Source organism: Salminus brasiliensis, chromosome 17 (genome assembly GCF_030463535.1).
Source record: "Salminus brasiliensis chromosome 17, fSalBra1.hap2, whole genome shotgun sequence".
In the NCBI taxonomy this organism is placed as follows: Eukaryota; Metazoa; Chordata; class Actinopteri; order Characiformes; family Bryconidae; genus Salminus; species Salminus brasiliensis.
Window position 1 is genome coordinate 29,720,529 of NC_132894.1, and position 16,211 is coordinate 29,736,739.

At 42.4% G+C, this 16,211-nt stretch overlaps 1 protein-coding gene across 5 annotated transcripts in view; it reads left to right on the plus strand.

The window, feature by feature from the left end:
- The window catches only part of csnk1g1 (casein kinase 1, gamma 1), a 44,476-nt gene that overhangs the window by 22,413 nt on the left and 5,852 nt on the right, over positions 1–16,211 (plus strand). For 2 of the 5 annotated variants that reach the window (XM_072661136.1, XM_072661137.1), the window contains exons 5-13: positions 5,836–5,987; positions 7,660–7,894; positions 8,077–8,162; positions 8,249–8,333; positions 8,514–8,662; positions 8,765–8,872; positions 11,211–11,318; positions 12,675–12,781; positions 15,316–15,339. In XM_072661136.1, coding sequence (XP_072517237.1) covers positions 5,836–5,987; positions 7,660–7,894; positions 8,077–8,162; positions 8,249–8,333; positions 8,514–8,662; positions 8,765–8,872; positions 11,211–11,318; positions 12,675–12,781; positions 15,316–15,339 — 1,054 coding nt within the window. The remainder of the gene's footprint in view (positions 1–5,835; positions 5,988–7,659; positions 7,895–8,076; positions 8,163–8,248; positions 8,334–8,513; positions 8,663–8,764; positions 8,873–11,210; positions 11,319–12,674; positions 12,782–15,315; positions 15,340–16,211) is intronic. The other 3 variants (XM_072661138.1, XM_072661139.1, XM_072661140.1) reach the window with 3 other exon arrangements.

Consider the following 16,211-nt stretch of genomic DNA (forward strand, 5'->3'; position numbering starts at 1 on the left):
GGGTGCCCCTTCCTGGCTCTGGTCACTGTCCTTGAGGAGTGTTATACGTACCGTCCAAAAGCACACATGCTTACATGTATTGAATGTGCAGATTTGCCTCTGTGTGAGTGTAGGTGGTACCTAGTAACGGTCTGGTGCCCTGTCCAGGGGATTCCTCCCCCCCCCCCTCCCCACGGCTCTGGACCCAACGTGACCTTAGCCAGAACTAGTTTCCCCCTTTATTATTGTTACCTGTTCCTCTTGTAGAGACCTCCAGGTGATTTGAGCATTGATTCAGTGTGGGTGTGGTACAGGTACAGGAACAGCTCCTGGAGCTCCTAGGTTGACACTGAGGGGTACCGTGGGGTAATCCTAGTCTATGCGGCGGTTAGTACCTACCAAAAGTGAATCGGCAGGGTCTAGGGGGGTGCCAAGGCTCATTGATGTGTAGGCCCCATCTCCCACCAAGACCCCCAATGTGTCACATCCTTTCTTCCCTTCCGCTTTGAGCTCCACCCTGCTTTTGTTCTTTGTGGATTTTTTATTTTTATTTTTTTTCCTTATTCTTATTTAGTTTTTAAATAAATAAGAGCAGCTGCTGTCTGGAGGTCCTACTGGAGGATTAACCACAGTAGTGTTTGGTTTCCATCTCTGAGTGCTTGCAGTGAAGTGGGCAGTTGGTTAATCCCATCGCTCTGACCGCTGAGTTTGCAGCGTAGGAGTGGGCCTGTTACTCAGTGAAGGGATGAAGCGCTGGTGGGAGGTAGTAGTTCTCTCTGTCCTAATGCTGCTATGCTTTGCTTTGTGAATGACATAATAGAGCTCCTGGTACTTATGCAATCCATGCCTGTTTTCTCTCTGTCTCTTTCTTTCTCTCTGATTGTTGCATTTTGCAGTTTTGTGGGATTGATTTGATTTATTGAGCTATAATTAATTCATTAATTATTGTAAATACATAGTAGAAGTCAGTACATGCAAAAGCTGTCAGCATTTGGGAAGTAGTGACTGACGAAGCCTCTACAGCCCAGCAAGAGTCGTATTTCTGTTGTTTGCTGACTTTTCCTGTCCACTGAGAGCGAGGCCATGTTTATTTATGAGACTGCATTCGTCTAGCGTCAGCATTACAGTAATTGTCCAGTCAAGGTTCATATTTATTAACTCTCTCCGGATAGTAGTGATACAGAAGCAGGTCCCCACCTGTACACATCATTGTTTATGGCAAACTGTACTGGCCATAGATCAGCAGTAATACTTGGGAGTAGAGCAGTCACAGCCGACAGTAATCCCCTGATTATTTATTTATTTTTATTTTTTTAGACAAGCACACAGAGAGTAATTGTGGTTCAGGGCCAGCATTAAATGTTAGCCCTCTAAGAACCAGCTTTGCTTGACGTCTTTTGGGTGATGTTTGTGGACCACAGTTTTCAAACAGTGCTACAGGTTCTCAGTTGAATTGAGATGGACTGGACTTGACTTTGATATTTAACAATATTCAATATTCACGTTTTGGTTCAGTCATTGCTGTGTTTGGCTTTGTGCTTGGGCTCAATGGGATCTATTTACCAACAATTCATAAGAAGGAATGTCTTTAAAACCAACTCACGCAGATTCACAAAGAATCTGTCATTGACCAACGTTTTCTTATGTAGGGATCGGTTCAGTTTACGAGGAGATCTGTCGTTGTAAGAACAGCTGCGAACAATTCTGCAGTTCAACAGAAACACATGAATCTGATGTAGACCTTTCTCAAGAACAGGTTTATTGGATAAAAGATATTGGCGACAGGGGGGCAGTGTCTTGAGGAAAGGTGAGGTTTCTCCCAGGCTTTAATTCTTCAAACTGAAAACGGTTCTTTTGCAGTATCTCCCTGTGCTTTTACACCATTCATTTGTCTATTTAGTTTTAGCCATCATCAAACTTCACTGTCGAGGAGGTTAGCATTACACATAGCTTTTGGGTTTTGGCCAGAAAGCTCAATTATTATTGTTTCCTCTGACTGACCACTTTGTTCCAGGTTTAGCTGGGGTCTGTCTTAAGCTTCTTCTTGAGTAGTAGCCCCATACAAGCCAGAATGTGGAGCTTATTTTGAAATGATCTGCTCTTCTGGAGTATAATAATTACATTGAACGTAATTTTGAAAATCAGTTGATTGTTTACATTGTTGAAGAGACCAGTGTAAATTCTCCAGTGTCTTTGGAATAAGAAGATCTTTTACTCTGCTTTTTCCCATTGTCCTGTAAATCAGCAAGGATTTTGTGTAATATCTAAAGGTAATACCAGCTGATGGCAATATGATTGCAGTATCATTTGTACATCCTTATTACTTCGACAATTAACCAAGAGATAAGTGATAAGCTTAGTAAAAAAAATGAACTGCTATAAAACCACTGTGCAATCAGTGCATTTAAAATGACTGCCTGGCTTTCTTACTGTAAGAGAAGTCACTGAGAGGAGATTTCCACTGAAGCAATAATCAGCCTTCCCCCAGTTCATGTGACCTCCAACTTAGTCGTATGTGTCTAATCTGGCCAACTGCTCTGTGCATGTTGAATGCCAGCCACATGAAAATCCCCCACTTGTGTTGTGCCTACTCCTCCAGGAAGAGAGCCCGTCCCTCAGGGCCAGTACAGTTCTCTTTTGTTTCTGGTTAATGTGTAGCTAGTATTGTGCTGAACTCTGATACTCCTCCTGGCCGGCAGCCCTGGCATTAGGGCCTTACCGACTGCGCCTAGCTGTGCTTCAGCTTGGCTGCTGATCAACCAGCTCCACTCACCACACCAGCTGAGGCCTAGCCATACTCTATTTGTGTGTGTGTGTGTGTGTGTATAAGGTGGTGCCCTCAGGCCGTCCTAATGTACTGTATGCAGACTAGAGGCCGTTGGATCACGTGGCTCTGTGCTCTAAGTCTTGCCGCTCAGATTCAGCATGCGTAGGTGGCCGCCCTGAAACGGGTCTGATGGCAGATGGTGCATTGTTGGAGCAGAGGGGTCGAGCGGAGCAGACTGGGGTGGAAAAGCTGCAGCCTAACGGCCATTATGCTTCCACAAACGCCAGGATCCCATTCCTCATCACATCTTATGGAACAGTATACCGTGATATCGCTCAACACCCGTTCATTTCAGCAGTACAGTAGCGTTTGGACACTTGTCCAAATACCCACAGTTGCAGCTCGGGTTTGACTGACGGATCTATTGTTCTTTTGTATTAGTCTGTAACATGTAAATCTCTGACCTCACACTGATTCGGTTCACGTACAAGGACACTATTCAGTGCATAATGAAATGTCAAATTTCACAGCGATTTGATTTGATTATTTTGATTTGAGTCTGATTTATTTGTAAAAATACACAAATGGATCATAGTTCATCCAGTCTTTACAAACGCATTAAAATATTTTTAAGATGATGAAATGCAAAATTTAGGCTGTGACAAAAATTGATTCCTACGTGTGATTTTAGTTAAAAATATATATGAAATTAATTCATTTAAACTAATATAGCAAAACATAATATTTCAGTTTCCAAAAGTGATTCAGTTGAATGACGACCACTAGTCTAAGCGATTTCTGGTACGATGGCTCTTCACCGCACTGAGCGAGATTGTGGTCGGTGAAATCTCCCCCCCCCCCCCCCCCCCCCATATCTCTCTCGCATGACGGTGTGGGCCACATCAGCACGGTGCAATCAGAGAGCAGCTAGTGAAAGTGGTAATCATCATGGAGAGACTCTGCCGAGTGTGTGTTCTGTGCAGTCTGAACACAGATGAGTCATCGCCAGGCCAGCGTGCGCCCCGTTCTCAGGGGTGTTACAAACAAAACCACACAATGCGCAGCGTAGGCCTGCTCTGCAACTACCCACTTCATCCTCCCTGGATCCACCAAGGATGATCATTATACCAGCTGAAAGCTTCAGCAGTAGTTTGTTGATGGGTTTTAACAGGTCGTGAACCTGTGAAACGAAACCATCATGGCAGATAGGCTGGTGCACTGATCTGTCATGCCTAGGCCTCCTTACAGACTGGAAGTGGGGTTGTGCTTTGTTGGGCTCACTCTGGCAGGTTGTGTTGTTGTTGTTTTATGTTGTTCACGAAGCGGCAGGTGCTGATCTGGTCGAGCAAATCATGAATCCAGCCAGGAGGTGTGGAATGTGTGTGCTTTCTCTCCGTTCTGCCATCTAGTGGCAGGATGAATCAGCTCCTTCAAGTTGAACAGGTATTTTAGGACGTTTCCCATTGGGATTCATAGTTTTGCATTTGGAGACCAAGACAGCTAACGAGGAGATGAATCCTTAGCTTGTTGGAGAGCATCTGCTGTACCTTTTGGGACCGACGCAATTCACTGATATGGATGTTCACTGATCTTCATCTGCAAGTGGAGGAACGTTGGTCTCTGTGTGTGTATTCTACAGATTAGCCAGTTGTAAACTGATCAAGACAACAGATGCTTGCTTGGATTGTGGATTTATGTGGATGAAAACTAGCTTGGTTTACAAATTCCAACAAGAACGTTAAGCTGGATTAGAGAACCTTTTTACATTGTCCTGTTCCCTGTTGAGGACAACAGTATAATTTTTTAAATTTTTTTAATCTTTTTTTTTTTTTTTTTTTTTTTTTTTTTTGCTTGTTTTTCAATGTTCCAATAAAATGTAGAAGAAAGTGAGGGAGTGATTGACTTGACAGATCTTTAATTCCCTCTATCTGTTGCAAAATAAATAAAACACAAAACTGCTTTAATTTTATTTTAGCACTATTATTGTCTCCTGTATGTTGTGTTAATTTATGGAAAATACATTGTAATGCTGTAGATTTCAGAACTTTACAGGTGGTTAAGTGATTTCTCTGTCCACAAAGTAAGAAATCACTTTATCTAGCTGCATTATTCTATATGTTGGGTAATATTTAGTATATGTTAATGCTAGTCACTAATGTGGTAACATTTAGAAACAACGGTGGTAACCGAGGAAAGTTAGGCAAACATATATGAACATATACAGCAGAAACTGGATGTTTGCTAGAAGCCCATAATGTATTTTCCAATGGAACTGACTGTAACTGTCTTGGGTATCTTATAACCATCAAATCACTTGTTTGTAATGGCAGATTATTGAGTCGACAGGAGAACAGTAGTTTCAGGGGCGCTGTAAGATGGCTAACTAGTTTAGCTGGTTAAAGGCTTGGTAACGTTATAGTTTCCAAATAGTGTGATTTGCATTTTCTCACTAAATGCCTGGATGTGTTAAGAGTGGCATATTAAATCTATTGAACTTTGAAAGATTCTGTGGTATCACTTAAAGAACCATTTGTAGCTCCTTTTTTTTGATGGCTATTAATTTGCTATGCAGGCCCCTGGTTTTGGATCAAGATGCAAGGAGATGATCTTTGTAACTTTGAAAGAGGGGTCCTTATTAGAGTACAAGTGGCAGGAGCCTCAGTCCCAAAGTGGCTAGTGTTTAGTAGGAATACGCACAGCAGTGACTGCATTGTGATTTATATGTCTAGTTAAACGAAAGACCTCAGTAAACCGGGTTGGAAAATGTGATGAAAAGCTTGCCATCTCTCCACCACCATCACGTAAACACCATCCGCCTTTTAGTACAGTTCCCTGAGGGATGTATAATCTATGCTGAGGCTCATTAATGCTGTTCCAGCAGCTCATGGTGGCCAAACACCTTAAGACGCGATGTTCATTTAACCTTAAGTTTGCCGCCTGTCTGTGCATGTGTAATTTTCTGAAAAGCTTGAATTTAGCGTCGAATTCCACACCCATTTAATCATGGCATTAAAAGAAGCAGTATGTGGCTCTGTTTAATGTGTTCAGGGCTCTGCTATGTTGGTAAATGCTCTTCTGCTCTCTTACAGCTGAAGGCCTGCCCCAGGTGTACTATTTTGGGCCATGTGGGAAATACAACGCCATGGTCCTGGAGCTGCTGGGCCCCAGCCTGGAGGACCTCTTTGACCTGTGTGACCGCACCTTCTCCCTCAAGACAGTTTTAATGATTGCCATTCAGCTGGTGAGTGCACCTCTTGTCCTGGCTTTGTTTCAGTAGATGCTGTATGTAGAGGAGGATGATGAGAGTTTGTGTGTTCGTGTGTTAGCATTAGTCTAGCTTTTTGCACTATTGTTACCATGTTCTCTATTTTGTTTTCCAATCACTGGTCATTCACAACCGTATGGTGCAAAGCAGCCGTCAATTAATGCAAGGAAGGATTCAAGGAGGCAAGAAAATATTATTGGACAAGGCAGTTATGTAGTTTTACAGTGTGGCACCCAGAAACAGACAGAATTTGTAAATATAGGAAACGGAGTAATTTTTATTGTGTGCCTAACAAACTTTACAAGATCTGATCTGATCTGTTTTGTTGTTTATGTACTATAATGGTATAATTTCAGTGCTGAGAGGGAAAAATGCCATCTTTTGTTTGTTGTAATACCTGGCTTACCTGGGATGTGGCTGTCTCAGTGTAGTCAAAGGGAAAAATTATAGTATAGACGGGCTTGTGTACGTGAAGCTTTGCTGAGCATCTATTCAAATCTGTGTCAGTGGCGCTCGGCCTGCTTTTGTTCTTGTAGCCACAAGTCTTCATCAGCTAGGAGGATATTGGTTGCCTGTGTGGCTCTATGAAATGACATTTTCTGCCCTGAAACATTTATTGCTGTAAGATGGATTGAGTGACCTTGATGTAGATGTAGCATACGTCAAAATACTCCTGATGTCATTAACCTAATAAATAAACAGGACACCATTCAATATTCTGCAGTGTGAGCTTCATTTTAAGTAGCGCTGAAGGTTAATGTAAAGTAAAATGAAAGGATTAACCTCCCCTTGACCTAGAAATTGATTTTAAACTCAAACCCGTCTGACCCACATGCAAACTGACAGTCACAAACATGAGAAGCCATGTTGTAGACCTGTTCTTGTACTGCCCTGTTTCTTAGTGCCTACGATAGATGAGGCTGGGGCGACTCGTTGGCGTAATTGACGTCCTCGTAACGGAGATTTGCGTAACGTGTGAAAACCGGGGCTGTGTCCCAAACCGCGTAGTACAAACTAAATAAATAGCGTGTTCAAAATAGTGCAACTCTGCAAACTTGCAAAGTGGAGATGGCTCATCTGTCAATTGCCACCTGAAGACAGTGGCATAACTGCACCATAAGTGCTGTCTTCATCAGGCCATGTTAAAAAGTAATCTGCATCGCTGCTGTTATGGTAATGTACCGCTGTACCATGCGTTATTTAACTTTGTTATTCAGCTATTTTATTATTCTGTTGATTTTAATGGCCCTGTATGAGTGAGAGAATAGCTTTAACTAACATTACAGGTCCTGAGATAAGAGAGAACATCCATGATGAGTTCTTGTGTATCGCTGCTGTCACACGCAAGCCTTTCAGAAAATTCTTTCCCTTAATCTGAATCTGGCATTTTTTTACTCTCTGTGAGAATTTTCATGATGGATTGATCTATAGAAATGCAGCAAGATGGCTTGCAATGATGTCCATTGAAAGTTAACAAGTTTTTCTTTCTTCTGTAAATTTGGAGATATAAGGTTTTAATCTAATAAAGTCTGCGTTAGCTTCTTATCTTACAATGCCTTCTTTTTTTTTTTTCTTTTCTTTTTTTTTTTTTACTACTGTGAAAAACTGTGTTCTTTAATCCTTTCCTATGTTGGTCATGTTTCTGCAGATCTCTCGTATGGAGTATGTGCACTCCAAGAACCTCATCTACAGGGATGTGAAGCCAGAGAACTTTCTCATCGGACGGCAAGGGAACAAAAAGGAACACATCATTCACATCATAGACTTTGGCCTAGCCAAGGAATACATCGACCCTGAAACCAAAAAACACATTCCGTACCGGGAGCACAAGAGCCTCACTGGCACAGCCCGATACATGTCCATAAATACACATTTGGGGAAGGGTAAGATCACAGTTGCTAAAACGTCCAAATTCTACCCGTTCTTTCCGTCCCAGCAGTTGTTGATGGATACGGTCATAATCAGCAATAGTAATGTTCTAGTGGTCTTTGTTGAAGCAGGCTTTGCACATTTTGCGGTTTGTTTGGATGGGCTGTTGAAGGTTATTTGTTGTTCGATGTTTCAGAGCAAAGTCGACGAGATGACCTTGAAGCCTTGGGTCACATGTTTATGTACTTTCTCCGAGGCAGTCTCCCTTGGCAGGGACTAAAGGTATGCCATCCTGCTGTACGTCAGGGTCATAGTAGATGTGTTCTCCCTCCATGAACAAGACTGTGAAATTCTATTTCACTTTGCAGGCTGACACGTTAAAGGAGCGGTATCAGAAAATCGGGGACACAAAACGGAACACTCCTATTGAAGTTCTCTGTGAGAACTTTCCAGGTAGAATTTCTTTCTTTCATTCATTCATGTATTCATTGAACTTCAAGTTGTACTTGACTTGAAAAACCTGTGCTGCATTCGTTTGGTGGCATTCTCACGTGTCTTCACCTGCTGATCAAAGAGATGATTCTTTGTAGTCAAGTGTTGTACTGCTCAACATTGTACTCCTTGTTATTCCAGAGGAGATGGCTACTTACCTACGCTATGTGCGGCGGTTGGATTTCTTTGAAAAGCCAGACTACGAGTACTTGAGGACCTTGTTCACGGAGCTGTTTGAGCGAAAAGGATACACGTTTGATTACACCTATGACTGGGTTGGCAGGCAAATCGTAAGTAAATGTTTCATTTGTTTTCAGGCTTTTTTTTTTTTGTAGGTTTTTTTTTCCTGTGCATCACAAAATTCACAATCCCTCTCTGTTTTGGTCGCGAAGCCGACACCAGTTGGGTCTGTCCATGTGGACTCAGGAGCATCAGCAGTCACCCGTGAGAGCCACACACACCGAGACAGACCGTCCCAGCATCAACCCCTGAGGAACCAGGTAAGGAGCATTGTTTCTTCCCTACCTACCAGGGAAGAGTCCACCCTGCTAGGATCACTTACCTAAACCAAAATCAACTTTTACTGGGCAGGCAGCAAAGGGGTGTCGCAAGTTCGAATCCTAAACCATGCCGCTTTCTCATCTGCATCATAATGGGGTCCAGAGTCCGAGAGAGCACAATTGGCCTTGCTCTCTCCAGGTCTGGGCACTCTCTACCCTCATCACTCTTACAGGTATCTATGAGCTAGGGACCTAATGCTTTCCGCAGAGCGCGTCGGATGCCTGGTAATGCTGCATCTGTGTTTCAAAAAGAGGCTGTATCTGGGCGAAGCATGTGTACCCTTCTAGTGCTAGGGGAGTTATGAACGTGTGGGTTAATTGAAGTATCTAATTAGGGATAAAAATGAATGACAAGCAATTAAATTGAGTGCATCAGGTTGCTGCACATTTAAGTTTCTTGATCTGACTAAATGCATATAAAATTCATTGGGTAAAAATACTGTACCAATACTTTTACTTAAGTACATTTCCCTGTGTCTTCTCCACCCGTGGAAAAAAAGAAATAGCTACAGACCGACCCTCTGACCACCCTTTTGTATAATAAGCATGACCACTGTATGAATGAGGTAATTGGTCCACTACACTGGATGTTGCGCTATACACTAGAAGTCCCAACAGTGGCACTACGGCGCCACGCCGTTACCAGCACACTGACCACCAGTGCTAAAGCTGCTGCCCAGCATGCAGAGCCCACTTAGAGCCCATCCCATGCTTCAGAAAGCGCACAGGCCGCAGAAGGCTTTTGAATATGTATAAACACATACATATTAGAATTGTCCTGTAATCTGCTTTTTTGGGCTGCTGTTTTAAGTACAAGCCAGCTTTTGAGTGTTTTACTGACGTGTTCCTCAACATATGCATTTGCAAGTGATGATTTCAGAGAGCATAAAGAGTTCAGATTTAAAGAGATGGGAGCTAAAGCGTTCCTTCATGTGTAGAAGAAAAACACCCACTCTTATTACCCTGCCAGTGTTGGTAATACAGTCTCGAAGGGAATCATGCAGCATTACATGGTATATAATTGACTCTAAGCAACAGTTTATTGTGCTCATTACTAAGGGAAATATCCCTATAGACTCAGAATGAGAACACCTTTCATTCTTGGCACCTTATTGAACATGGAGGTTTTAAACACATGGGCCTCCTTACTGTATTACAAATGACCTGTGTTGATTAGGGGAGTAACGGTGCACAGAAGTCACAGTTCGGTTCAGTCCAGTACAGTGGGGTTGGAAAGCAACAAAACCCCTCAAATACATGAGCTAGGTCTCCTTTCATTTGTTTTAGTTACACTTTTTCACCTAGTGTAGTTTAACCCCCCCTGAGGTAACGGGTACAGCTTGAAGTTTTTTAAGCAGTAAAATGCAAGTTTAGCATTGATTCCATGATTTTAAAATAAGATGGAAAAGGGCAAAATGTTGGTTGGTTGTCATTTCACAAACAGAACAGTGAGTGCTGAAGGTTGAAGAAAAAGAGGGGGACAGCCAACAAAACTACAGTACTACTATAGTGTGATGCTTATAAATTCCCTACAATTCCCACAGTACCCTGCAAATCCATACTGTACTTGCTATTGTAGCAATTCTACCTTAAAACAGCAGCTTGAGAATCATGGTGATGCTCCACTGACCAAACTTTGGAAAATTGTCTCTCACCATGTGTTTTGCTGCTTTTATGATGGTGGTCTAAAAATTGAACTACCCTCCCCAACTGTTGGAGGAGCCCAGGAGCTAAAAATGACAATTCTCACATGATGCTGCTTTAAGGTTTACAGGTGAAACCGCTTACCAAACTGTGACAACAGTACAGTGATGATACTGTACGAACACACGCACCGTTACACCCCTAGTGTTGATAGATCTGTTTTCTATTGTGAAACATGGAGATATTTTTTCTTTTTACCCCAACCAATGATAAAGTAAACTCTAAGCTCTCAATAGAAAATTAACTGTGCATTCAAAGGCTAATCTGATCCCTGAATTGATGATGAATATTGCAACAGATCAGCTCTCTGAAGGCCTTTTCTCCCTCTTTTGAGAGCGGTTTTCTTGGCTATTGTTGCGGGGGGAGGGGGAGGTTTGCCTGTTGGTTTGACTGGACGGTCACTCTGTCACTAATGCTGTTTCCTGGCTTTGCCTTGGCTGTTTTTATTTATTTATTTATTGCTGGTTTCTATTCCCGTGCCGCGCTGCATGCCACCTGGCCTCACGCTGCCCGCTCATGCTCACTCGCCTCTCCACACCTCCCCTCCCTTCCTGCACCTCCTCCGCCTGAGCAGACGGCCGCATCCGACCGCAGAGGAGCATGGGAGGTGCAGCCCAACCGCCAAGCAAACTCCTACCTGACCTCCCACCTGGCGTCGGACAGGCACGGGGGTTCAGTGCAGGTACCTCTTTACCGCCATCCTTCTCCAACCCCTGCCCTCTCCGGCCCCCAACTCCACTCTCCCCTCTTCCTGTGTGTGTCTGTGTGCCCTGCTTCCAGTGTAGTGTCCAGGGTATCATTGAAAAGAATTAAAACTGTTGTTTTTTATTTTGCTTTTTTGGTAAACAGGGCATTGAATATGAGTAAATATCTGAAATATGATCTGCAGAGGTCTAAAGCGCTACATTTTTATTGTATTACATATTGTATAGCCAGAGAATATACCTCCAGTCAGATGCAGTATACAATTAAGACGCCACAGAGATACAAATCTGATCACTCTGACTACTTCAGGAGGTGGTCCGAGACGCATTTGAGCCCCATTGTCTCTAAAATCTTATCAGGATACAATCTAGATACTGGTCAAATGAAGTGACCAGGTGTAGACAGGGTCTAGATGTTCATTTAGCAGTATTGAGAGTTTAATTTGGTTTGCTCTTGATTGTTGAAGTGAGTGGTATCAACATGGCAAGCTCCAAAGAGCTATCTGAGGCCTTCAGAAAGGAGGTTGTGTAATTGAGTCTGGAAAGGGACTTAAACAGGTCTCAGAACAGTTAGTAATCAGTCGTTCCACTGTCTTCTAAATTAAAAATAAAATTAATAAATAAAAATACTGCCAACATGGGCAAATCAGGCCATTCCAGCAAGTTTCTCCAAAGTCTCCAAGACTCCAAAGTCTCCAAAAATACAGGTGAATTGACAGAATCCTGCACCTAATACTTGGGGTTACACATAGGGCTGGGCCCTTAACCTGTACTGTTAATGACCCACTACATTTCAAGCGCCTACCTGATGACCCCTATGAAGAGCTTGCGATTTAATGGATGTCTACATTGCAAGATGCTTTGTATATTTCCATGTTGCCATAGCCTCATATCAGCATTAAAAATGGCTTAAATTGTCATTAAAAAGGCATTAGAAAGTGTTCTCAGCATAGAATTGGCTGATACCTGCAGAGACCCAGGGTGTCCCACCTACATGATCCATTAGGTGGTCATGTGGCAGCCTGCTCTTCTTTATCAGGATCTCCCAGCCACTAGCAGCAGGGGTCAGGCATGTCATCCTCCATATGATGAGCTTCTCCTTGGGGCCCCTAATTCTCAGGGGCATGAGCAGGGTGTATTAACACCTGCTGTCTAACAGATGCTCCGCGGCAGCCGAGAAGCACACAACAGTGGCTTATTTAGTGTATTAGAAGCAGGAGGGTTGTGGCCGTTCTTGTAGTCATTGGAGCTTTATTTCTGTAGGAAAGCAGGCCGTAGTCTTACAGTGCTTAAGTGGTGCAGTAAGTGCTAACTTTTTCCCTCTTGTGCTTCAGGTGGTTAGCTCGACTAATGGGGAACTGAATGCAGACGACCCGTTGGCGGCCCACTCCAATGCTCCAATCACAGTGCAAGCAGAGGTGGAAGTGGTGGACGAGGCTAAGTATGTGTTCCTACATGCGTTCATTTCTCTTGCGGTCATGTTCTGTCATCTTGGTTTTGCTTGAGGTGTGGTTAAAGTATAAGATGAGGGGCATGAGGGAGGGTTCTTTTTCGCCCCCTTAGGACCCTGTTATTGTATACAGTTGCAGGATCATGAACAGGAGTACGCAGATGCATTGGTGGTTCTTGTGTAATTCTAAACCATCCCAGCTAAGTTCTGGGTGACAGTTTGGGGGTATTTATCTGTGGCTACACCTCCTAATGACTTTGTACTTATGTACAGTTGTTTGAACTAATGATCTTGGAGGCTGCAGTTGTTCAGAAATGGCTCCAATAGACATTCCTGACTTGCACTCTGCACTGAGCATGTGGGGTTTTCTCATTGCACTGTGTGCTGCTCAAACAAACCCTTTTTATGAGGGCACAGAGAAGCTGTTAGCTGCAGTCAATCATGATGATCACTAACAGGAAGTTAGGAGGCTTAGACAAACTATTTTTTACAAACTTTTAGCACATTTGAATTAAACCTTAAATAGGCATTTGTATATTTTTTGACCCTGTGTTGGTTAAAAAAAAACAACCCAAAAATATATTAAGTTCTGTTGTTGAGTGCAAGATATTCAGAACTGGAAGTCATACATACTTTTTACAGCAACTGACAATTACACAACAATTTAAAAGTTTGGGACATTTGCAGCAACTCTGTGTTATCTATACTGATTCTTACCAATATCTGAATTTTTAAGTATGTTCCTGTGTCCCAAAGATGAGTCTTGTATAGTAGGAAATGCTTATACTCACACATGCATTCATAGTTAGTCATGTTTCTTTTAATTCAGGGTGCCCTTGAATCACTCATTGTTTATTTTTGTGTATAGAACTTTTTCTGTTCTACCAGTGCTTTGATATCTTGAATAGATGCCCATCTTTGATTACTGATGCACAGGCTTGAAAGTAAGCAGTGTTACAGGCTGGGTCCAATTAAAAGGTTGAAATAGGCACGCTAAGGTTTCCATGGCTATCACACAGCATTTAACCTCATTAGAAATCTTTCCTGTTACCCATTCTCTCTGACCCCATCCCCCCCCTGTCTTTCTCCTGCACTGGTTGAATCCTAACTCTTAAAGTGCTTTTCTTAAACTGGTCTTCAGGTGGGACCCCCCAGATAGTCCTCATTTTTTTCCTTTGTCCCTACATGGGGCAAAGGTGTGAGCCCTCTGAGGGGCCTTAAAGACCAGTTTGAGAACCCCTAGTGTAATCTGCATATATACTAATAAAATATGGTCTGATTATCTAAGTTACAATCATAGACAAACATAATCTGACTAAGCTTAAGTGTAAGTGAACCTCTGCGTTAAAGACCTCTCTAAGAAAATGTGTTTTAATTAAAGAGATGAGATTTGAGATTTGAAGCTATTTCGATATAATAACTTTCAGAAGACTAACTTTGCAGTCCTAGAGATGAAGCTGAAAAAAGGCTACAAAAGCATTGCTAAAGACCTGGATGTAGATCAATCCACGGTTCGATAAATTGTCTACAGTGCAGCACTACTCTCCCTAGGAGTGACTCTGTAAGACTACTACTAAAGTCCTAACTCTGATTAAGGTGTTTTTGATGTGCTTCTGAGAAAATGCTAAGTGGACGGATGAGACAAGTGGAACTTTTTAGCATCACTCCATGTTTGGCAGAAAAAGAACACTGCACTCCAACACCAAAACCTCATCCAAGCAGAAGTAGCATCCATAGTTTGGGGCTTCTTTGCTGCTTTAGGGCCTGGGTGTCTTGCTGTCATTAAGAACAATACAATCTGAAAAGCTGAAGCTGTAGCTGAAGAGTATGTAAGAGTAATGTAATGAACCAAACAAGACAATGAACCAAAACACAAGTGAATCAAGTAAAGAATGATTGAAAAGTATTTCCAAAAAAGCGACAGTTGTCAAGATGCTATGGAATGACCGGAAGAGAACTAGACATTCCAGAAATTCTGATGATACAAGGTTCCTCCTCAAATCTTATTTATGGCTACAGGGAAAGAATTGGAGGAGGTGATTGCTGCTAAAGGATGATCTATAAATTATTAAATTCGAGGTTCCACTTGCTTTTTCTAGCCTGCAATGTGGAGATTTACTCAGTAATGTTGTGCTTAATAAAATACATTACTTCCAAATGGTTCACGTACACTTTTAAAAAAAAATTATTTATTCATTTATTTTTTACCACTGTAGTTGGAAACATTTACACACGTGCCCCACATTTGAGTCATATGTCCTTTGTTCCTCTTTTTTCTTTGGGACACCTGAACACAGCAGATGTTTGAATCAGTATTCTAATTATTCCCCTAAAGTCCTCTTTCTCTACCTCTCTATGCTTCTATACCTCTCTCACTCTCTCTATACCTCTCTTACTCTCTCTCTTTCTCTCGCTCCTCTGTGTGTCCCCTTGTTTCTCTTATGTGGCTGGCATGAGGTTTGTCTCATCGTCTCACCACTGTGTAATAATCTCTCTGTCTTTTCTCTTTTCACACTCTTCTGTAGCTGCGTGAAAATGCTCAACCTGTGGTGAGTCCCTCTCTCCAGTCCACATCAAAACCCAAGGGGAGTGGACCAGCCTAGACTGTGGGCATATAGGCCTAGTTTACATGAAGGCACTTAGCCCGAAACAGTTTCAGGCTTTCTCACTAATCAAAAAGCAAGCCAAAATCGATCAGTTGGACTACTGCTGCGTGCTGCTAGTCTAGATTAACAGAGGGAGCTCTTTCACTCACCCTTACATGGGGTGAGGTGGCCTGAGCCAGTTTCAGTTTCAATTTCAATTAGACCACGTTCTGGAAGTTAAGATGTTAGGGGAAGCTTTACACTGGCTCATAGATGCTGCAGTATGAATGTAGAGAATCCCAAAGACTTTGAGAGAAGACTGCATTTTGGACGTGGATGTTTAAAGCCGTGACTATAAATGGCTGACCTCAAAATTGTCCGGCTATGCAGAGACATGGAAACTTCATCCCAGAAACGGCTGTAGCAAACTGTATCACTTTTCTATGTGTCAGTCTGGAGCTGTTCTCGTTCCTCTGCATGCTCCTCCAGTCGTTCACATGGGTTCATCTTGTCGTGTTGTTGATGTCTGAACGTTGTTGTTACTCTTAACATCACTAAGGAGTATAATTCGGGTGTGTGAGCGTGTCCTTACATGTGTGTACAATTTTTTGGGACAGCATTTAACAGCTTATCTTGCATACATAGAACACATATAGAACATTTAATACCCCCATGACTCCTTTGAGAAGATTGGGTGTATGTAGCGAAATGTAAAATTTTAACTTTCTCTATTCATCAAAGTACTTTTCCTAATCTAGCGTTCAGTAGAGTTACGGTAGCTCATTTGTTGCTTGCTACTGGACTCACCGACAGACTGGCTTGTGCGACCGGCTTTC